The sequence below is a fragment of the Patella vulgata genome, chromosome 4, assembly GCF_932274485.2.
Source record: "Patella vulgata chromosome 4, xgPatVulg1.2, whole genome shotgun sequence".
Taxonomy (NCBI): Eukaryota; Metazoa; Mollusca; class Gastropoda; family Patellidae; genus Patella; species Patella vulgata.
Window position 1 is genome coordinate 48,040,345 of NC_065882.2, and position 24,685 is coordinate 48,065,029.

The 24,685-nt window shown below is 33.7% G+C and overlaps 1 protein-coding gene across 1 annotated transcript in view; it reads right to left on the minus strand.

Annotated features, from left to right (window-relative positions):
• Positions 1 to 23,896, minus strand: part of LOC126817428 (uncharacterized) — a 45,790-nt gene extending 21,894 nt beyond the window's left edge. The window contains exons 1-10 of the mRNA XM_050544398.2: positions 23,810 to 23,896; positions 19,188 to 19,395; positions 14,367 to 14,515; positions 14,004 to 14,101; positions 13,541 to 13,599; positions 10,555 to 10,853; positions 8,639 to 8,691; positions 8,380 to 8,456; positions 6,650 to 6,777; positions 198 to 706 (exon numbers count right to left, since the gene is read on the minus strand). Coding sequence (XP_050400355.1) covers positions 198 to 706; positions 6,650 to 6,777; positions 8,380 to 8,456; positions 8,639 to 8,691; positions 10,555 to 10,853; positions 13,541 to 13,599; positions 14,004 to 14,101; positions 14,367 to 14,515; positions 19,188 to 19,372 — 1,557 coding nt within the window. The 5' untranslated portion in view covers positions 19,373 to 19,395; positions 23,810 to 23,896. The remainder of the gene's footprint in view (positions 1 to 197; positions 707 to 6,649; positions 6,778 to 8,379; positions 8,457 to 8,638; positions 8,692 to 10,554; positions 10,854 to 13,540; positions 13,600 to 14,003; positions 14,102 to 14,366; positions 14,516 to 19,187; positions 19,396 to 23,809) is intronic.
• Between the last annotated feature and the right edge of the window lie 789 nt (positions 23,897 to 24,685).

Here is a 24,685-nt window from a genome sequence, read left to right on the forward strand (position 1 = left end):
CAAAGTCACTCACTGGCTATAATATTAATTCAGCCACTAATTGACAAATACTGTTCATCTAGATCTCATAGACATAAGTCATATGCGAAGTTTGATAAAAAAATTGGATGGAAAATAAAGATAACAGCATAGACTTTACTGCAATATACACACATCCACATTCAAACAATCATGAATGTACAACAATGAATTCTTACATCAGTTGTACCAGCAGGAAAATTGCCAACAAATACTGCTGTTGGTTGATCCACATAACCATTACTAGAAAATGTACTGTCTTCTATTGGTGACTTAATATCTTCTAACTCAGGCATCATTTCTTCCAGTTCTGGCATCATCTCTTCCAGTTCTGGCATCATCTCTTCTAAAGCAGGCATTGTATCTTCTGTATCGGTGTGTAAATTTTTTTTGAATGAGCTAGAACTTTGTCTGCTGACTTGTGTAGGAACAAATAATGGTGAAGGACAGTTTTTGGTGACTTTTAGACTACTGCCATTTGTACAAACTATTTGTCTTGGTGTTGATGTTTGAATATTATTGTCATTACTATCTTTCATTGTGGGGTTCACATGAAGTTTATTAAAATTGTCACTAATGCTACTTATGCTTTTTTCATCGTCTGATTTCTCTTTTTTTCTGGCAGTATTCATACTGTTTGGCAAATTGTTTTTGTTTTCAGATTGTTTAGATGACCCGAATTCTGAAACTATAAGTTTACAAAATATATCAACCAGCGGTTGCCAGGCAAGATAAACCAACATTTTTCAAGAGATGGATAGACAAAAAGGTAAACAAAATTTTTTTTCGTACAATCAGGGGTCATAATCCAGGAAGTTGTGGTCTGAAATGAGCGAATATCAAAATTGACTGAGATATTTGGGATATAAAGATATATTTTAAGTTTCATCCAAATCAGATAAAAATTGTGATTTCTAGAGTCCACAATCTTGGTATTACCGACTTTTACACTATTTGTGTACAAGAAGCGACCATTTTGTCCAGCAGTTTTGGTCCGATTTTCACAAAATTCGAACTCATCCATCATTGGGGTGTAACGGTAATATATTCAAACATGTTTTTTTTTTAAATCAGATAAAAATTGTGACCTATAGAGGGTCCACAAGCTAAAACATGATTTTTCATACAATCAAGGGCCATAATTCAGGAAGTTCTGATCTAATATGCACAAATATCAAAAGGAACCAATATCTTTGGGTTATAAACATGTATTTCAAGTTTCATCAAAATCGGATCAAAATTGTGTCCTCTAGAGCATCCACAACCTTGAAATACCATATATCTACACTATTTGCGTACGAGGGGCGGCCATTTTGCCTGGCAGTTTTGGTCCGATTTTCACTAAATTCGAACTCAACCAACATTAGAGTGTTATGGTTTATTAGAGTGTTACCTTACCTCTAGAGGTACAATCAAGGGCCATAATTCAGGAAGTTTATGATCTGATATGCACGAATATTGAATGAAACCAAGATCTTTGTATTCAGGCCTGGAAATAAGGCATCTGTCACAGACAATGTCAGGCAAGGATTCAGGCTTTGTCAGGCACTAAACCGATACATGCCAATATTGAAAGGAATCAAGATCTTTAGAAGATAAACCTATATTTCAAGTTTCTTCAAAATCGGAAAGGATTGTGACCTGTAGAGAGTCCACAAACAAATGTGGGTATATAAAAACATCCAAAACTTAAAGAGGATTTGATAGTGGATAGGATACAGGAGGACAGATTCACACACAATAGCAATAAATATAACCACTGGTAATCAATCAGCAAACCCAGTGACAATGACATAATGGACAAAATAATCAGTTATCAGAATATATCTGAATAGATCACGACATGTAAAAAGAGGATTCACAACAATTTAAAAGGTAGTGTAGGGTTTATTTTTAATATTTATTAGGGTCTAAGGGAAAATCTGGTACAAAAATACAACAGCAATAGCCAAAATGATCAAAATAAACAATGCCATAATAATAGGTGGAAAAGGTGATTTTGAGATTATGATTATACATTTGATTTTATAAGTTTTTCAAGTAGATCTCATCATTCTTCTCACAAAACTTTTTACAGATTCAAAATCGGATGAACATTTTTTTTTTATGGAGGCTCAAAGTTGTGATTTTTGACTTTTCGCGGAAGAAAGGTTTTTAAACACCTTGAAAAAGTCATTTTTGGTGTTTTTTGCAATGCTATATTTCATTTCGTATCGAAACTATCAAAAATGTAGATGTAAATTCATGAAATACAACTTTAAGGCTAATTATGTTTCGATTTTCACATTTGTGTAACAATTACTCTGATTTCCCCAGCAACTCCAAAATACATAGGTTTTCTCAAAAATTCCATTTTGTCAAAGTGATTTTGGTCAATTTTTTCATTAAAAATGGTCTTGTCCATGTTATATCTGAAATATTGAACCTGGTTGTTATGCATTTTAAAGTCAGTAGCTATCAAGTAAGATAAACAGAAAAAAAAATAGTAAAAATATCTAAATGCCTTCTCTCAAGAGCTGAATATATGTTCATTTTTGAACAATTTTCCGCGACACACAATTGCCTATTTTTGGGGCGTTTTTGGGTCATTAGTAAAATAAGAAGGAATGGAGATAAACAAGTGAAATTATGGGAATATGTCAAAAAGTTTGTGAATTTTTAAACTAAAATGGAACAAGCCAACAGTGAGGCTGATGTCCCCCGCCGAAATAGGAAAATAATTAGAGGACACATATAAATTTATCACAAATTATCTTTTACAAAGTATTGAACAATCAAACAGTATATCTTTACTTATAGTCTAAGCATACAATGTTTTTGATGGAATAATTATAGCATATTAAGGGGAAAACATGCTCTATGCCTACAGATCTAGAGTTTGGTTGTATCAACGGGTCTATTTTCCATCTTGCTGCAAGTTGTGCAAAGTTCACTGTTTTCTTTCTGTCATTAAATGTCAATTCATTATTGCATACTACATATTTAATTAATTTATAATAGTTTCTTTTTCAATTTGTTTTTTCTGCTTACCATAAGCGGAACGGACAGACAGACAAACAGACAGACGGACGAACCCATTTTAATAGTTCCCTGCTTTCTTCGAAAGGCGGGGGACAATCAAAGTAGGAGAGTTATTGTTTTCCAAAGTCTCGACCAATCAAATTGCGTATCGCTCTGCTTACCCTGAGCAGAAAATGCTCATTATCAAACTTAGTCAAGGTATTACTGTAATGAAACTATACACCAAGTTTCATCAATCTCACTTAATTAGAACTAAAGTTATCGTGTCCCAAAGCATCAACCAATCAAATTGCTTATCTCTGCTTACCCTAAGCAGAAAATGCTCATCTTCGAACTCCATCAAGGCATTGACCTAATCAACACATACACCAAGTTTGAACATTCTAGCTCAATTAGGAAGAGAGTTATCGTGCCCCAAAGTATCAACCAATCAAATTGCTTATCTCTGCTTACCCTAAGCGGAAAATGCTCATCTTCGAACTCCATCAAGGCATTGACCTAATAAACACATACACCAAGTTTGAACATTCTAGCTCAATTAAAAGTTATCGTGTCCCAAAGCATAAACCAATCAAATTGCTTATCTCTGCTTACCCTAAGCGGAAAATGCTCATCTTCGAACTCCATCAAGGCATTGACCTAATCAACACATACACCAAGTTTGAACATTCTAGCCCAATTAGGAAGAGAGTTATCGTGTCCCAAAGCATCAACCAATCAAATTGCTTATCTCTGCTTACCCTAAGCGGAAAATGCTCATCTTCGAACTCCATCAAGGCATTGACCTAATAAACACATACACCAAGTTTGAACATTCTAGCTCAATTAGGAAGAGAGTTATTGTGTCCCAAAAAGTGTGACGGACAGACAGACGGACAGACAGACAGACAGACAGACAGACAGACAGACAGACAGACAGACGGACGAACCCATTTTAATAGTCCCCTGCTTTCTTCGATAGGCGGGGGACAAAAAATGCAATTTTTGACCATTTTCAACGCCGTTTACCATGACCCAAAAAGTGATCACCACATTTAAAAATAAGCATTTTAAAATATTTGAAACCCATATAATGTCAAATGATATGGATTGTATAAGTTTGAGCAAAATATTAAGGAGTTTGAGTGGTTACCATAGCAACCACTGTATATTTTTTTTAAAAAAACATTATTTTTCAATAATTATGACATCAATATTGATAATTGTATTATTTAAAATCAGAAGCTATTGGGCAAGATTTTAAAAAATAAATAAAATCAAAATCTTTATAAATATGTCTTCTCTCAAGAGCTGGAAAGAGGTTCCCTTTTGAAAACATTCCGTGGTAGCAAATTGCCATTTATTTGGCTGGTATTAAGACATACTGTAAATGAAATATGAAGGAATTGAAATCTTGAAGTGAATTTTGTTTACAAGTCCAGAAGTTTGTGAATATTAAAAATTACATATCTTTACTCTTGTATATTTAACATATATTTTGTTGTCAGCAACCAAAACGAAAAACAATGGTACGGGTTTTTACCATAATGAAACATGTGATCACTGATCACCCATTTTAAAGAAAGCTTTTAGCATCTAAAAGCAATGTGATATTAAATGTTATAAATTGTATAATTGTTATAAATTGCATAATTTTTAGTAAAATATTAAGAACTTTGGGTGGTTGCCATAGCAACTATATAATTTTAAAAATAACATACCGGTAACTGTTGTTAAACTATTGTTTGTTCTCTGCATGTAGGCCTATTGCTTACATGTTACAAGAACATTTCTATTTTGTATATACATTATTATCTAACAACATTGACCAAAAAAACCAAATTATTTGTGGTGCATCTAAATAATTCTCTAAAACTTTTAAAAGAAGACTAGGTAGGTACCCATACGACAGTCAGTAGGCTAAGGTACATGTACTATGTAGGCCTAGGGTGGCACTAATGCTAGGATTTTGACTGGAAGAATTGTTTTGTTTTTACAATGTAGGTCTACTTTACATTTGAACATTTTCATTATTCCTCCAAATGTAGACTATCGTGGAGCAACTACCCTTTTTTTATTCGTATATTTTCGTCAACAACATCAAATCTAGGCCTATTAAATTTAATAAAGCCTTCACCCTGTGTTTGTCGGCCTAGATTCAATTTGTTTTTTACTGGCTAACAAATAAAATTTGGTGTTAAATAAATGTATTTTCCCAAAATTACAATGAATTAAACATATAAATAATTAGTATGAAAACCGATATATAATGATAAAATATTGAATAAATTGCCTTTGTAACTGTATGGCCATTTTATTGACTTACCACGGCACTAATCTCAAACGAAATGTTGTAAATCGTCAACGGAAATTCCAGAATTTGAGCCATTATTTAAATTATTTTTTGTTGGTGTTAATTCTTTTGCCATTCCAACTTTATTTGGGTATTACAATGGTCAGAAATCATGTTATTATTATCCTATGTCCGTTCCTTCAGACGAATACAAGTCGCAACCGGAAATGGTTCTCCCATACCGTGTTGATATTTTCCGATTTCACTTTCATTCGTGTGCACATTAAATACTTCAAATTAGGCATGAACAACAGAGAATTAAGTAATTCAGAACATTGAAATACTTGTCTATGTTTGGCAATTTTTTAACGGTTGAAAAATATTTGGTGTTAAACGTAAAGGCGTGTGTAATAGGAGCTGAGACGAGAGGAAATTTCCCTTCGATAAAAGCGCGCGAATATGAGTCACGTGATGTAAACATTGTGGATCCTTGTCGAGATCAGGCATCAAAATAATGGAATTATCTATCATTATGTCTTTTCAGGCAAGTCATTTATTCATATAACATAACGCTTATTTCATAAATGAACAATGAGTTGCATTGAGACGTAATTTACCGTGAATATGGGTCTTAGGAACTTGAAATTATTTTTTTCTTCGCGCGTTGAAATGACGTCATCACATGCCAAACTACGTTATTAATTATTTTCCAAAACATTTTCCGATGTATACCATTTTCAAATGCCCGGCGAGGTCACTTGACATGATCCGATTTTGTTGATTTTAATAGCATCGAAACGGCAATAAAACAAACTTTCGATCGGTCGGGGGTGCTATATTGGCAAATTTCCTCAAAAAAAGATTATGTGAATTGAAGTGCTCAACTTAAAAAAAAAGCATGGTATTTTGAAATGTCAACAAAGCACCCCTGACCGATCGAAAGATCGTTCAATTATCTTTCTAATGATATTAAAATGAAAAAGAAATATTAATAATGAGTGACCTCGCCGAGCATTTGAAGTGGGGTACCCTCATTTAAAAACGTGACAAAATTTTTCTGCGTAACGTCAAAACACGGCAAATTGACGTTTTTCAACTTACGGTTATGAAATAAATAAAACGAACACGTATATAAAAATTATATCGAACAAAAGAACATAATATCGGCTTCCAAAATATTTTTAAATTATTACAAAAAAAAAAGTAGCCACTGTTTGACGTTAAGTTAAAAAAGGGTTACAAATCCGGAAAAAACGACTTTCTTCCAACGCGGGCAATGGAGCTGTGACACCTAATAATAATAAAGTATGAAAGGTATCATAATTTGAAAGTACAAACCCTTTGAACCTTCTTGTCTCTGTTTACCGTGCCGTACTAAAAGGTCTCTACCATGCCATACCGTTCCATTCCATTTTGCAATAACATCGTCAGCATCTTTCTGGCTTGTAAACGATACAAAACCAACACTAAAATTAAAAAAATTAAATAGAAATTTGTAAACTCAATTCAAAGAAAAGGCTGTGATCATGACTTGAGGGATTTTAAATCCATTACAAACTATAAAAGGTATGCCAGTTTAAAGATAGGTTGCCAGGCAACAAAACATACGCCCACAGCAGCTAAATCGTCTGAGCGGTCGACAAGGGTTGTCGCATATTTATTCCTTTGTAGGTAATAATCAGATCAGATTATAAATTTTGTCGTTGGAGGGTTTACAAGGTTCTACAAACTGAAACACGGGTCTCAACTCTGGAAGTAATCTACAGAAATTGTTAAAATTTGCATATAAATTTCAGAAAGATCGGATGATAACTTTTGGAGTTAGAGCGTTCACAAGGTTCAATAAAGTGAAACTCTAGACATAATAAACAGAAATTGTTGAAATTCAATAGGCTTCTTCGTTTCACTAACTTAAATATTGCATATCAATTTCACAAAGATCGTATGTTAACTTTTGGCATTAGAGCGTTCACAAGGTTCAACAAAGTGAAACAGGGGCCATAACTCTAGGCGTAATAAACGGAAATTATTGAAATTAAATAGGCTTCTTCATCTCACTAATGTAAACAACATATATCTATTTTAAAACAATTGGATGATAACTTTTGGCGTTAGAGCGTTCCCAAGAAATTGTGGACGATGGACGGTCGAACCGATGGACGGACGGACCGACGGCAATATACGTCCACATTTCAATGTGGGCGTATAAAAATTGAAAACACCATATCTTTACAGACTTTCAATTTGATATTCTTTGTTTCTTACTATAATTGATGTGTTTTCTGTTTATCATTCATCATTCATCATTTAAAGGAGCTAAATCGCTAATATTTGGGACCTAGAAATTGACAGAAATGGGTCGCAAGATATACAAAGATAGGTTGCCAGGCAACAAAACATACGCCCACAGCAGATAAATCGTCCTAGCAGTCGACAAGGGTTGTCACATATTTATTCTTTTGTAGGTAATTTAATAGACAATTTCATACAGATGACATTATAATTTTCGTTGTTTGAAGGTTCACAAGGTTCTAAAAACTAAAACAAGGGCCATCTACAGAAATTGTTCAAATTCGACAGGCTTTTTTCGTTTTACTAATTCAGTATTTACATGATATGAATTGAAAATTTGTCAAAATTCAGCACCCTCTTCAGATGATATAAAGTGGAAGCATAGTGGTTGATTTTTATAATTTCTATCCATGACAGGAAATACAGGTGTAGTAGAGTCCCACGAAATGATACAAATAGTCATGGAATCTTTTCTAAATTCAATTATTACAACTGACATTTTATATCAACATTAAAGGCAAGATAAAGTCATTGTAATTTGCTGGAAGTTAATTAAATTAAGTCAAGTAGTGCAATTGAAGAATACTGAAGATTACCATACTGAGTAGTTTTAACTTTGAAGCAGAGCACAATGACCATTCTATACAAAAGGATGGAAGATGAACAGAAATAAAGTTTGTAAACACCGTTCAGTTCACTGCTTGCATTTTTTTTCACAATCTGTTCATATGCGTCAAGTTTGCTTGCTTCATAGTATATACAATTGTAAGACTTACACTTTTGAACCATTGTTCATCCGTTTAATACACACACGAGTAACTGGTTTACCACTAATAATATCTACCAAATCAACCTACAAAATTAATATCAATTAGTTTTATGTAAAGACTGTAATTAAGTTGAACAAAATACAATATCTATAGCATTGGCATGAAGAGAAGCATGTCTTGTTGCATATCAGGTTATCGATAAATACACTATGCTATTCATGATTTTGCTCTCATCAATTTAAAATATACTTGTTTATTTACATACCTCAGTTACTTCTTTAGCCAAGTTTCCAATATAGACTTGAAACGTGTTTGAATCTAAAAAAAATTGGAACTAAAATCAATGAATAATGAAGACATTAGTTTTACTTCCACTTGGTCAAATAAATCATTACTAGATATATAAGGCTGCTGTTAATTAATTGTCAGTTTCTCATGACCTGAGTTTGTGAAATATACATGCTACATGCGGTAATTATTAATTATTGAGATGAAATTTAATCTTTTTAGGTTAATGCTGTTTCTCTTTCAGCAATAACTAATGTCAGTTACTTGGTCGTTGGAAACCCAACACAACGGTAACCAGTGTCTGCGATTTCTTCACATTTTTATTAAATATTTATAGATTAAAATATCTGTTGCACAATATCTGAGCACATCGGAAGACTTGATCATAATAAATGAGTTTAAATTATTAGTGATATGCTTCTAAGTTAACAGTTTGTTAATTCATTCATTCTTGGCACTTCATTTCTTTATCCTTCCCTACTTTGACAGGTTACAAAATGACCTGTTCCAAACTGGTTGATGATTTGTTCTGACATAAATAATTAAAAGCATACACTTGGATTTTTAAATACAAAATAAGTTAGATTATTTAACAAGTCAGTCAAAGAATTTACTACACACGTGGTCTTTCTCTAGCCGTGAGGGAAGATAGTACCAATGCCATGGCAATAGCCTGTATGTTAATTGTCGTCAACTTTGAACCCATCATTGGCACATCAGCATTTTGTCTATCTTAATCAAACTGTTTACATTTATTTGTATATCTGTGTCCTTTTGAGACTGTTTATATAGTGTTGTTAATGAAATACCATGAAGGGCGTGAAGCAGTGTTAACCAGTCGGTATCTCATGGCGGCAGTTCTGGGACCGTTGCTAGTCAGTAAAAAAAATAATTTAGCAGGAATTAAAAGACATTTATATCTTTCTGTGAATTTTATTACAAATGACAAGTGCCTTATAGAGTATATATGTGGTTTTTGGTAAATGTTGTAGCTACCATTCCTTGGTATGGATAACAGATATGATACGGATTTATCACTTCCGTTTTGCGGATGGACTCACATTCACATTCTAGCCTACTTTTAAGTACTTTACTTATCACCTACGGTGTCATGTTCATCGAAAAATAGTGGATTTTAATGCATCAATTCATTGTTCATATTTAAAGGCAAACAAATATAGTTTTAAAGGACAAATTTTGGACCTCACTAAATTTGACCAAATAATTATGGAAGTGCGTAATTATTACGGATGAAAACAGACATGCGGGCGGGTCATGAGAAACTAACAATTAATTAACCGCGGCCTAATCAATTACTATAATTAGGGAGATATACTAGTTTTCGGTATTCTGACTTCAATCATGATCAGATTGCAATAGGTACCGCAATATGATTGGTAACACGATTCACAACAATGTCCTAATGTAAATGGGGTGGGAGGTGGGTGAATGGTTAGCATGTGTGCACTGTATCATAAGGTCTATCATTGAGTCAACTGGCGAGGGTTTTGATTCCCCGGTTGTATGTGACAAGGAGTGGGTCGCCTGTCCAACCTTGTGGGTTTTCTCCGGGTCCCCTGGTTTCCTTCCGCCGCTAAAGACCCATATGTGCAAGCGAATTATTGAAATAAAATTGAACCATGTGTAAGTCCCAAAATGACCTAGTTTGTGTCGAGTGGACGTTAAACCCCATTTCTCTCTCTCTCCCCTAATGTAAATCACATTTTCCCAAACACCAAAACCCAGATTCATGGAAGAATATTGCCAAGAATATCATAATTCAATATTACACATTTTGTCGCAAATGTCAACAGCTTCCTGTGTATAAATTTGGTATATAAGGAAATAACAAACACCTGCTTAATTAATAAATGTAATTTAAACCAGACTAACCTGTAGTTTTAGCTTTTTCTTCAGAGAATGATTCATTCTTCTTTCGTTCTACAAAATTTGATGGGGTTCTGGCGGATGATGCTCCAACAAATGAACCTCCTACACCACCTCCAAATGATCCGCCAAAGGAACCATCAAAACTCTGTGTTTCTGGGCTTAGCATACTACTGTTGTTGGCAGTGTTATCTTTTGATGATTTTCCTTTATTACCATCAGTAAAACGGACATCCAATTCATCCTTGTACATTTGCTGGGCTCTCCGAGCATCATCTTGGTTCCTGTACCTTACAAAAATCCACCTGAAAGATGTTAAGAAAAGAATATATATCATCAGTAAGTCTCAAATAATACATGTATGGATAGTAAAATCAGACTAATAAATAATCAAATCTTGGACATGACAGATTTCAAATTTTCCCAGTCATACATGTATTTGTAATTGCTACATGAAATAAATTTCCATATGACTGTACCATAGCCTTTAAGAGCGTGTCCGCAAGAGCACCATGCAGGGGGTGATAACCCTTGGGTCTGGGATTTGGACCAAATTTTTTCTGTGATATGGGTAAGTACCCAGATAATCCCCACAAAATATTAGATTGATTCAGTTGACACCGACCTCGGAAATTGGAAAATATATATTAACGGAAAAATAAGCAAAGAATGGCCATTTTTGGAACCAAATTTGGATGATCTGTTATTCGGATAATAATTTTTTTGTTCAGACAAAATTTTGGGCATTAGTAGGACCACTTTGCAGGGACTAGGACCAAAGTTGACTGTTACCCACAACTAGCAACCTTCCTACTAACAAAATAAAAAATAAAAATGACTGGAACAGGCATAATAAAAACAGAAGAAATAAATTGAAAACACCAAAAATTGGGATAAAATGTTCCGTTTATCAATACCATAAGATGAAGTATATGTATGGCCATCTTTACAAATTTAATATTTAGTCGTTAGCAAAGATAATTTAGACATGAAAGAAACTGGACACTAACTAGGTCATTTTGAGACTAACATAATAGTAATGCATATCTATGGACATCTTTATAAGGTTAATATATTCCATTTAGTCGTTAGCAAGGGTAATTTTGACTTAAAGAGAGAGGAATGAGGTTTAAGGTCGACTCAACACAAACTAGGTCATTTTGGGACTAACATATGGTACAATTTTACTTCAATAATTCGCTTGAGTGAAGAGGGGAAATCCATGAAGTTGGACAAACAACAATACACCATGTCACCTGGGCTGCCGACAACCAGTATCGCAGCGCAATTTGCGATACTATTTTGTCCGTTGCTAATCAGAAACGTTTTTGATTTGCAGTAACTGCGAATCATTAACATGCCTGTCATTTTGGATATTGACACAAAGATTTATCCACATTTCTCAACACTTTTAACGTATATAAAATATCAAATAAATTTTATAAACAAAACGGAATTCTCCGTGTGACATTTTCTTCTCGAACTACCCAGACTCAATTCATAATACAATATAATACAGGGACATAACTCTATGAATCGGGACTATTAAACCGGAAATGAAATGAAAATGAAATGAAATGGGGTTTAATGTCCTACTGTATTAAACCGGATATAAGGCATCAAGTGTACCACTCACAATGCGAGACATGTCAATTTCGAGTAATTATATCAGTATTCAATTTGAAAAAAAAAATAAATTCAGTGTATCCAACACGTCTTGTAGATAAAAAATAAAAAATAAATATGTGTAAACATATTGTAAGATAGGTTGCCAGGCAACAAAACATACGCCCAGAGCGTTAACAAGGATCAATAAAGTGAAACAAGGGCCATAACTCTAGACGTAATAAACGGAAATTGCTGAAATTCAATAGGCTTCTTTGTCTCACTAATTTAAATATGATAAATCAAAGTAAGAATTCCCGTAAACTATTATTGTTTATATCGCGTGCGTCTAGTTAATCGAGATTATTCGTAAAATACTGTGCTTCCGATTGAAAAAAAATAGTAAAACACGATAAAAAGCAGACGAAATTGTTTTCTAACGAAGAAATAAGAATTAAAATGAGTGGGACTTCGAAATCCACTGCCAAGAATTGGCTTCAGACATAAGGTCTAACCAAAAGTCTACATTCATAATGTTCACAGCTACCTGTAGCAGTGCTAAAATTCTAAAAAAATCTTAAGAATGAAATCTAATCATTTTTTATAAATTAAAATTAAAATAATCTTGTTATTTAGGTGTTTTATGTTGAAACTGAAAAACAGCTAATCAATTTTTAAATTTGCTAATCAAATTTGGCAAAATTGGACTTTTTGATTAGCAGTGCTGCTAATCATCTGTGAAAAATTACCGACAGCCCTGCACACCACTTAAGTCAAAGACAGACCTTTTGATCCAAAGCCTGTGTGTTAAACCAGGGACAAGTTTTATGAATGTCCAATGCAATTTACACAGAATAAATGAATATGATATGGTAATGAAATGTGAAATATGATACACGATTCAGAGTAAGCATATTTCAGTTCTTGGGTAAAAGATCACTACGCAGCATCTTCAGTACATTCTCATGGCTGGAAATTTTCTGCTTTCTCCGAAAGGCGGGGGACAAAAAAGGTTTTTACACAGTGATCCTTTTCATACATCTTTATCGGTATATATTTGATCAAGTATGCTCTTTGTTATCTCATTTTATTATGTAAATGAAATATTGTCTTGATCTGTCCTTGTAAAGTGAGCTATAGAAATGTGTATAATAATAACTTTAATGACAATATAATTGTGCTGAATTAATTTTAATAATATCACCAATAATCAGATACAAATTTCAGCTTTATCATGATTCTGTCAAGTGCCAGAGTTAATTTTGAGTGCTGAATACTGAACATGTTTTATTTATTATCAGCTTATTAGGCAATTAAGACTGAAATCTGCTGATCATTACAAACATAATTTATTAAATACAAGTTTAGGGAGTCTAAACATACTTACTTTTCAATCATATGAACATCACAAACATTACCAGTGTTCTTAAATCTTTCTCTGACATCCTGAAATATATTACAAATACTTGTGAATACAGTATACTTTGTTGAATAGAAACATATTATTAAAACATATTTGATTAAAATTAGTGGTCATGACTCATATACAGAAATGGTGAGAAAGCTCATTTAACAAAGATTGGTAGTTTTTCAAAGAGATTATTGTTAAAAGTCATAGTTAAGGGATGCTGGTCCAAACCTTCTAATCAAAAAAACATTTTTTTTAGCTTTTACATATTTATTACACCACATTGCAAGAAATCAAGAACAATTTATAACCATCTTATGGGAATTAACAACATCACAAAATAGCAATCAATAGGGACAAGAATGTGATAGCAGTAGTCTAAAACCTGACTTTGAGAACCTTCTTTTCTGTACAATAATAAATTCTTAGTCATGTTACTTACATTATCTGTATAGTCTGGTGTTTTAGATCTAGGATATACTACCGAATATCTATTACGTGAATCTGGTATTAAATCATCTCCATTTGGTACCGACTTGCCTGAAAAAAATAACAAAAAACAAAATAAAGTTAAATAAAATAAAACCAAGTACGAACAATCCAAACCATTAGACAAAATTCGAAGTCCTAAAAAAACGGTATAGGCAAAATAGTGTTACAAGGCAAAATAGTGTAATAAGGCAAAATAGTGTAATCAGCATTTGGACTGTAGATACATTTACCCAAAACTGCAAATGACAATCAGTGGTTTTAAGTTCACCAAATATCCCGATACACATATAATTGAAGTATTTGCTATACATACCATTACTTTTACTTCTAACTGAATGATGTCTATTTTTTGGCCTTTCTTCTTGGGTTTTTTGGGATTTTTCCACCCAAGATGGTGTATATGTATTTTTGTCAATTATTCCATATACTCTGTAAGCCATGTCTTTCTTAGAGTATTCCAATCTGAAATACAATGCAATGATTTGTTTTCCCACTGCAGTTAAGTTGTCCCTGTAGCCCACAAAGGCTATCACATATTTGTTCTTTTGTTGCTAATGGAAAACACTATAATTTACCTGATCAAGAGTAACAACTCATGAAGTAATTACCATAAATAATTAAAACTGTATTGGTTTCTAGTGCCTATTAGTTATTCCTAGTGCAAACTTTTATTATACTAAAATTCTAACGTAATCAGATAATGATTTTAGTTGTTTGAGTTTAGAGATGAGCCAATAAGGCTGTTATGGAAAAAACCTATATAAGATACTACATGTATAGGCTGATACAAATACTGATAATTTGTAAACTAATTAGTTAATAGTTTTTTGTACATGTACACGCCTGTGAATTATATATAACATTCTTGATGATTGCGGACCAATCAGTATTTCAGAGAAAATTTGCAGATTCTTTGAAACCACGAACCAAAGGCCTATTTTAGGGCAGAAAAAATGTGTACACAAGTTAGCAAATTGAGGGTAACATCATAAACTATTACTAGTATTACTAAGTCATTTTTGGCATAGCTGCCTGACAATTACATAAAATTTATCCAAATTAAATTATTAATGTTAAAGGGTGTATGGCTCTATTCTTTGGATTTATAAAATAGACGTAAATGGGTCTCTAAAAAAAGTACATAATAATGTAATATGAATGTATATAAAGAGATTTATATTCGTTTTTAAAAAAAATTAATTGTAATTTCTAATTAATTAGGTTCTGGGAAATATGTGAACAGTTCAAATTAAACGAGTTGTTTACGTCTACTTAGCCCATTCTACATGTTTTTCAAATAATTTTTTATTTTTTTGTAAATCAGCCATTACTAATCACTTCCGCATTGTCTTGCGGATATGTTTTTCTTTGTTCATTACAAATGGCATCCGAAACCACAGAATACACGATTATACCAGCGGTTGCCTGGCAAGATACGCCCACATTTTGCAAGAGATGGATAGAGAACAAGTTTTAAACCAGCGGCTGCCAGGCAAAATACGCCCACATTTTGCAAATATAAAAAGGAACCACGATCTTTGGATTATAAACATACATTTCAAGTTTTATCAAAATCAGATAGAAAATTGTGACTTTTAGAGTGTCCATACAATCAGGGGCCATAATCCAGCAAGTTATGGTCTGAAATGCGTGAATAAAGAAAGGGACTGAGATATTTGGGATATCTGACAGGCTTCTTCATCTCATGACCTTAACCACTGTGTATAAATTTTAAGTCAACCATTACTAATAACTTCCGCATTGTCTTGCAGGATATGTTTTTCTTTGTTCATTACAAATGGCGTCTGAAACCACAGAATACACGATTATACTGATTATACCAGCGGTTGCCTGGCAAGATACGCCCACATTTTGCAAGAGATGGATAGAGAACAAGTTTAAAACCACAGCTGCCAGGCAAAATACGCCCACATTTTGCAAATATAAAAAAGAAACCACGATATTTGGATTATAAACATACATATCAAGTTTCATCAAAATCGGATAAAAATTATGACTTCTAGAGTGTCCATACAATCAGGGGCCATAATCCAGCAAGTTATGGTCTGAAATGTGTGAATAAGGAAAGGGACTGAGATAGTTGGGATATCTGACAGGCTTCTTCATCTCATGACCTTAACCACTGTGTATAAATTTTAAGTCAACCAGATATTACCTTTAGCGTCTAGAGCGACCACAAGATATTTCAAAGTCTTCAAGGGCCATAACTCTGGCCGTAACTATCGGAAATCGAATATTAACTTTAGCCTCTAGAGCATCCACAAGATTTTTCAAAGTGATCAAGGGCCATAACTTTGGCAGAAATTTTTTCGGAAAGAGCTGAAAATCAAAAAGCTCCTCCGTCTCATGTCCTTAAACTTTCAAATATAAATTTTAAGTCAATCAGATATTAACTTTAGCCTCTAGAGCGTCAACAAGATATTTCAAAGTCTAATATGGAATATCTTGATTAACAGGTTCAGCTTCTTTAAAGTTAGAGAGTAAAGATAAATTACATTATGTAATGTGGATATTACTTTATACAGTTGTTGTACATATCTTTATATAATAACTTAGGATAATGTAATGTGGGCTATACATGGATGGAGTCAGTGGAGTGAAGAACAATCTAACCAAATCTGGCTCTAACGACAGCATGACAATACTTAAACATGTTAAAAAAGTGAGAAAAGGGGTTTAACGTCCACTCAACACAAACCAGGTCATTTCGGGACTAACATATGGTTCAATTTTATTTCAATAATTCGCTTGCGCATATACATGTAGGTCTTCAGTAGTGGAAGAAACCTGAGGACCTGGAGAAAGCCCACGAGGTTTGACAGCCGACCCTACATGTATTCCTTGTCACGTACAACTGGGGAATCAAAACCACGTCAGTTGACTCAATGACAGACCTTATGATACAGCATGCACGTGCTAACTATTCGGCCATCCACTACCCCACCTAACTTAAACATGCTAAGTAGTCCTATTCAATGCATTGCCCACGGTATTTGCTAAGAGTACTTAAATCTACATGTGAGCTTCTATCTGATACATGTTCTACCAACTAAGGCAAAGATAGGTTGCCAGGAAACCAAACATACGCCCACAGCAGTTAAATTGTCCGAGCGGCTGACAAGGATTGTTGCATATTTATTCTTTTGTAGATAATTGGGTGCATTTACAAAACAGTTTCATACAGATCAGATTATAATTTTTGTTGTTTGTTCTACAAACTGAAACAAGGGCCTGAACTCTGGAGGTAATTTACAGACAATTTTGAAATTTGACAGGCTTTTTTGTTTTACTAATTTAAATAATGCATATAAATTTCATACCGATCGGATGATAAATTTTGTCAGGCCAACGTTCACAAGGTCACAAAGTAAAACAAGGACCATAATTGACGAAATTGCCAAAATTCAATAGACCTCTGTTTCACAAATTTAAATAATGCATACATGTATAAATTTCATACATATCGGATGATAACTTTCATCAATCGAGCATTAACAAGGTTGAACAAAGTGAAACAAAGGCCATAATTATTGTACAAGTAAATGGCTGAAATTCAATAGGCTGTGTGGTTTCACTAATCTAAATGATGCATATCAATTTCATACAGATCGGATAACTTTTGGCGTTCACAAGGTTCAACAAAGTGAAACAAGGGCCATAACTCTAGACGTAATAAAATGAAATTCAATAGGATTCTTCTTCTTTTTACTAATTTAATATAATTGATGCATATAAATTTCATACAGATCGGCAGATAACTTAAGATGTTAGAGCATTCACAAGGTGCAACAAAGTGAAACAAGGGCCACAACTCTAGAAGTAATAAATGGAAATTGCTGAAATTCAATAGGATTTACTAATTTAAATGATGCATATTAATTTCATACAGATTGGCAGATATGTTTTGATGTTAGAGCCTCGGCGTTCACAAGGTGAAACAATGGGCTTCCTCGTTTCACTAATTCAAATAATGCATATAAATAATAAACGGAAATTATTGAAATCAAATAGGCTTCTTCATCTCATTATCAATCTTAAAACAATCGAATGATGATAGCGTTCACAAGAAATTGTGGACGGACGGACGGACGGACAGGGCGATGGCAATATACATCCACAGGGCCATAACTTTAGACGTAATAAACTGAAATTCAATAGGATTCTTCTTCTTTTTACTAATGTAATATAATTGATGCATTTAAATTTCATACAGATCGGCAGATAACTTAAGATGTTAGAGCATTCACAAGGTGCAACAAAGTGAAACAAGGGCCACAACTCTAGAAGTAATAAATGGAAATTGCTGAAATTCAATAGGATTTACTAATTTAAATGATGCATATTAATTTCATACAGATTGGCAGATATGTTTTGATGTTAGAGCCTCGGCGTTCACAAGGTGAAACAATGGGCTTCCTCGTTTCACTAATTCAAATAATGCATATAAATAATAAACGGAAATTATTGAAATCAAATAGGCTTCTTCATCTCATTATCAATCTTAAAACAATCGAATCATGATAGCGTTCACAAGAAATTGTGGACGGACGGACGGACGGACGGACAGGGCGATGGCAATATACATCCACAGGGCCATAACTCTAGACGTAATAAACTGAAATTCAATAGGATTCTTCTTCTTTTTACTAATGTAATATAATTGATGCATTTAAATTTCATACAGATCGGCAGATAACTTAAGATGTTAGAGCATTCACAAGGTGCAACAAAGTGAAACAAGGGCCACAACTCTAGAAGTAATAAATGGAAATTGCTGAAATTCAATAGGATTTACTAATTTAAATGATGCATATTAATTTCATACAGATTGGCAGATATGTTTTGATGTTAGAGCCTCGGCGTTCACAAGGTGAAACAATGGGCTTCCTCTTTTCACTAATTCAAATAATGCATATAAATAATAAACGGAAATCATTGAAATCAAATAGGCTTCTTCATCTCATTATCAATCTTAAAACAATCGAATCATGATAGCGTTCACAAGAAATTGTGGACGGACGGATGGACAGGGCGATGGCAATATACATCCACATTTCCATGTGGGCATATAAAAACAAAGAAAGGACTTTGGCCCACGGCAGTCAATACATACCTGACAACATCTGGCATTGCCTTGAAAAAATCTTCAAGATTATCAAAACCATGATTTTTGTAGGGTAAGGTTTTTTGTATAAGATGTTTATAATCTTTTATAAACTGACTAACAAGTACACCACCTTCCTGTGATAACAACACAGCACGAACATTAACTTTCATATCATTAGGAATTTCTCCCATTTTACACAATCAAGTCAGCTTTTCTGAAACATAATCATCATACAATTTAGTCTTCAGGCAATGATTTAAACTGGTATAAGATAGTGCTGGGTATTGCCACTGCAGTCACTATACAATACGTATTGTGAATCAGGTACTATTATATGATTCGTAGCATGATTCATAACCAGGTTAATATTTACCATGAAAACAACAGGATAAATAAATAATTGATATTTTTAGCCGTCAATGTCGTACTAAACCAGCGGCTGCCAGGCAGGATACGCCCACATTTTGCAAGAGATGGATGGAGAACAAGCTAAACAAAAAGTGATTTTCATACATCAAGGGCCATAATTCAGGAAGGTACGATCAGATATGTGCGAATATCGACAGGAACCAAGATATTTGGGTTTTAACCATGCATTTCAAGTTTTATTAAAATCGCATCAAAATTGTGACCTCTAGAGGTTCCACAAAATTGATACATGTATACCAGATGTTTACACTATTTGCGTAGAGGGCGCGGCCATTTTCATCCGATTTTCAAGAACTTCAAACTCAACCAACATTGCCGTGTAACGGTGATACATTTGGACGTTTTTTTTAAATTGAATAATAATTGTGACCTCTAGAGGGACCACAAGGTAAAAACGTGATTTTTCATACAATCAGGGGCCATAATTCAGGTAGTTACTGTCTGCTATGCACGAATATCAAAAGGAACCAAGATCTTTGGGTTATAAACATGCATGTCAAGTTTCATCAAAATCAGATGAAAATTGTGACCTCTAGAGTGTCCACAATCTAAAAATTTGATTTTTCGTACAATCAGAGGCCATAATCCATGAAGTTATGGTCCGATACATGATGATATCGAAAGGAACCGAGATCTATGGGAGATAGACCTATATTTTAAGTTTTGTCCAAATCAGATAGAAATTGTGACCTATAGAGTTTCCACAAACAAATTGTGGACGGACGGACGGACAGACAGATGGACCGACAGGGGCGACGACAATATACATCCACATGAAAATGTGGGCGTATAAAAATGGTAGGGACTTGAAATATTTGTGCATGTCGTTTAAATATCTTCTTTTCTCTTTTGGGTAGGTCATTTTCAAATAAATTCATCAGCATATTAGTCTTTTTTATTATAATATATTACTTTTACAGTAAACGATGATTATCAAAGACCGTAAGTTGGTAAAGGTATATCCTCTTTCTTGTTTTGAATTGGCCTATTTCTAATAAATTCATGGCAATATTTTGATTATATATTAAATATTCAGAAATATTACAATTACAGATACAAAGAAACACATGTCATGTACGGGCAGTACGGCATTCTTTTCATAAACAATCCAATCCGATTAAAACACAGATCCCATTTCGATTCGTTTTTTATAGTTTAAAATTTCACTTTACTTGTCTTTACTACACTAGGATCTGGAAAAGTTGTTATATTACTGGCATTCTGGTTGAAGTGAGGGATTAGCCAATGGGTAAACCACTAGAAATGTCAACGCTGATTGATTAATCAATGTCTGACGTCGTGGGGTCAAAAGCCGCACATACGACCCCTGATGCGGCCTTCCAGTACAACCAGTCAGATCTTCATGTAGTGTAGGCCATGGAAAGTATAAAAAAAAAAAAATGAAACGAAATATAGATCTGTATTTTAATCAGATTGATAAACAATCCACAATTGGAAACATTTCTTGTACTGTTAGAATCGCCACTACTTCTGTCCACTGACGAATTGTGTATATCGGTGCTTTGACTTTTCAAAAGAATCATTGATTGCCTTTTTCACATAAATCTAGAATAAGGCAGAAATATAAGTAATGCCAATTACATGTACATTGATAGTACCAGTCGACTGATAATCAGTGTCATGGCAGTCTGTGATCCAAAAAATCCCTACATGACTTGGTTATAAATGAATACATTTTGAGACAGAATTGCAACTGATGTTTATAGTTCCTTTGAATGAGTTAAGTTTAATTAAGTGTTCTTGTATTGTAAACTGAATTTTCAAGAGGTCATACACTTGAATAAGAAAATATGAATAATAATGAATATGCTCCAATCGTAGCTAAAACAAGCACATCATATCTTAGAAATGATTCCACTACAGATATTCTTGCACCAGCCACAGAAGTGTATCGTTCTAAGGACTTAATTCGAGCAAGTTTTGTAATCATTAAATTGACAATGAACTGTACTGCATACAGCTTAACATATAATAAACTAATTCCCATTGAAATAAAGGTGAAACCTTTAATAGCATAATCATTTGATTTGATAAAATCCAACGGCTACATGTACTTAATATTTCATTCATTTTCGTACTTAAAACGGTCATTTATCGAGAATTAGGATGTGCACTAAGTCGCATGTGATCAAACATCATTTTCCATTTACACTATATGGATTTCATGCATATATTTAGATGAGCTAATGGTATTTGGTTATAGTAAACAAATCCTTGTAAAGAAAGCAATGGCTGGGGCTATATGAAGTGATATCTGATGAGATTTTACCTGGGTGATGTCATGGCGTAATGTACATCATTAGAAATATCGCTTCGAAAATGTAGAACACATTACCGGTACTACAAAGAAATACTGTTCAGTAACTATTTTAATGATCCATTCTTCACTATTTGTAGTAGAAATTACTTATTTAAATACAAACTGTGACGATACATTGTAAATGTTGAGAATTGTGTGTTTGAAGCTCTTTTTACTTGCGTAAAGCCTCGAAGGGTGTATCAGCGGACAAGACAAGAGACTCCCACAAAATTGCAGCTAATTGGATCTAGATAGACTACACATCTTTAACAAATCTTCGTGATATATCAATGTCTGATCATTTTTTTGTAATACTGTATTTCATTATGCTAAATATTTTAAATAAATATTGACTACACAATGCGTTAAATCAATAGACCTCAGAGGGTACGTCCCACTTTTTATACATGTTTTTTATTTTGACAATGAAGGGTGGTAAACTGAAATTATGAAACATTTTTTTTATATTTTTTTTTTACGGAGTGGATATTTAACCGTACATGTACACGGCAAAGTATCTACTTCCGGCTATTTTACCGTACATCGTTTCTGATTGGCTGGAATATAGTGACGTTATCAAGTGTCAGTTCCTGGAATATTTGACCGTACATGAGATGAATTTAACCGTATACGGCTATCTTAAAAGTCAGTATAATCCCAAAATTTGAAAATAAATTAAGAACACACTATTGTAATTATTTTAATTTAATTTTCCATTTTGATGGATTAGAAAAATGGGTTAGGGTTAGGGTTCAAATTTATCTCCTATTTTCAGAACATCTGTACTTTCCGCCATTTTGAATAAGGTATGACATCATCATACAAATTAGCCAATCAGAAACGATGTACGGTAAAATAGCGGAAGTAGATACTTTGCCGTTTTTTTTAATATTGCGATATTTCAGGGATATCGGCAAGCTACAATATTTCGAGCTAATCTGTGTTTAGCGCTACAATTGACAATAAAAAGGGCTTGCGTAAGTAGAAATAGGTTCAAAAGCACAATTGTCAACACATATCATTACACTTTACAGTTTGTATTGGAATAAGTAATTATATCAAAAATATTGAAGACTGGACCACTAAAATAGTTACCGAATAGTTTTTCTTTGTGGTACAGTAATGCATTCTACATTTTCGAAGCAACATTTCTTGTAATGTACAAGTCGCCATGACACCACCAAGGTGAAATCTCCCCAAATATTGCATGCGTAAAACCCCACCCATTGCTTCACTTATATTATAAGCCATAAGGCAGTGCTACTACTACGCTTTTTTACTATTAAAGTAAAGCTTATTTAGAAATTGACGTATGATCACATGAGACAGAATGTGCGCATGCTATTTTTGGCTGTGCGGATATGGAGAGAAATGCCCATTCCTGTTCTTTTTTTTTTATTGTATTGTCTAGTTCGGTGTGATGTATGCATATACTATAGCCATTCAGACCGGAACCGTATACACTGGAGAAAACAGGCAATGCGCATGTCAACTTACCAAATCTCGTCCAAGCGAGATTACGCGCCTCATAGAACTATTTCTATGATGCGTCTAATCAATGACGTCACACTTTTTTTTTTTTTTTTTTTTAAAAACAAAATTAATGTATAAAATTGAGATCTAAATAAAAATCAATTTTGAAAAACTAAATTATTTAACATTTTTTGTATCACTTGAGAAAATTAATTATTAAGGTTTTGTAATGGACAATAATCAGCTTCGCTCTACTCAGGCAATGCCCGTTACATATTAATACGATTACTATTACTAGGTTTTAATCTACTAGTACTAGGTGCCATGTAAATCCACGACAAAAATAATGTTGTTCTTTGTACTGAAAATGAGCAGTAGTAGATAAATAGAAATGCTTTTTCCTTACTTAGTGACAATTAATGAATATGTTTCTCCTTAGCACTTTATGATGAATTCGAAATTTTTAGTGCAGTTTGCTCAAACAGGAAATAAAAATGGCTCACAAAATTCTGGATTATCCAGTAATAAAAGTCAGAAGAGAGTGAGTCGACCCTAAGTCCAAAACAAATAGTCAGTCGAATAAACCGGTCGATGGCTTATTAAAATTTTGGAATCGTTTGTAATCTGTATAAGTTAAAGAAAAAACGCACTAATTCCAATATCTTTTATCATTGTTTTTGTTTATTTTTTACGTCCCCTCATGTTCAAATTTGATTGTTCAAATTAAAACTTTAAGGTGTTATCTTAGTTATTGCCACCGCGGCTTAATAAAGTCATGCTTGACTTTTTCCCTCATCCCCATATGCCCCCATCTTTTAAGTGCACGCCAATGTGTACACGGGACCTCGGTTTTTCGTCCCATCCGAACGACTAGACATCTGTCCTTGTCCACCTCCAAAAGAATAGAGTCCCTATATATGATATGTTGGGTTAGGGGGGCGATGGGGATGAGGTATTTGACATTATCATGTGGCCTCGTCCAGTCGATAAAATCAGTCAGTTAGTTCAGTCGAATAATCCAGTCGAATAAACCAGTCGAATAATTCAGTCGAAAAGTTCAGTCGAATAAACCAGTCGAATAGTTCAGTCGAATAATTCAGTCGAATAAACAAGTCGCTCAATATTAAGCAGCGGTGGCAGTGGGCTAAGATGATATGGTAGCAAATCATGCTCTTAGACATAGCTGAAGGAGCCGGGGCATGGGGTAGAGACCGGGGGGCTTCCCAACTAGTTTCAAGAAATGAAAAGAAATGAAATGGGGTTTTAACGTCCTACTGTTCTG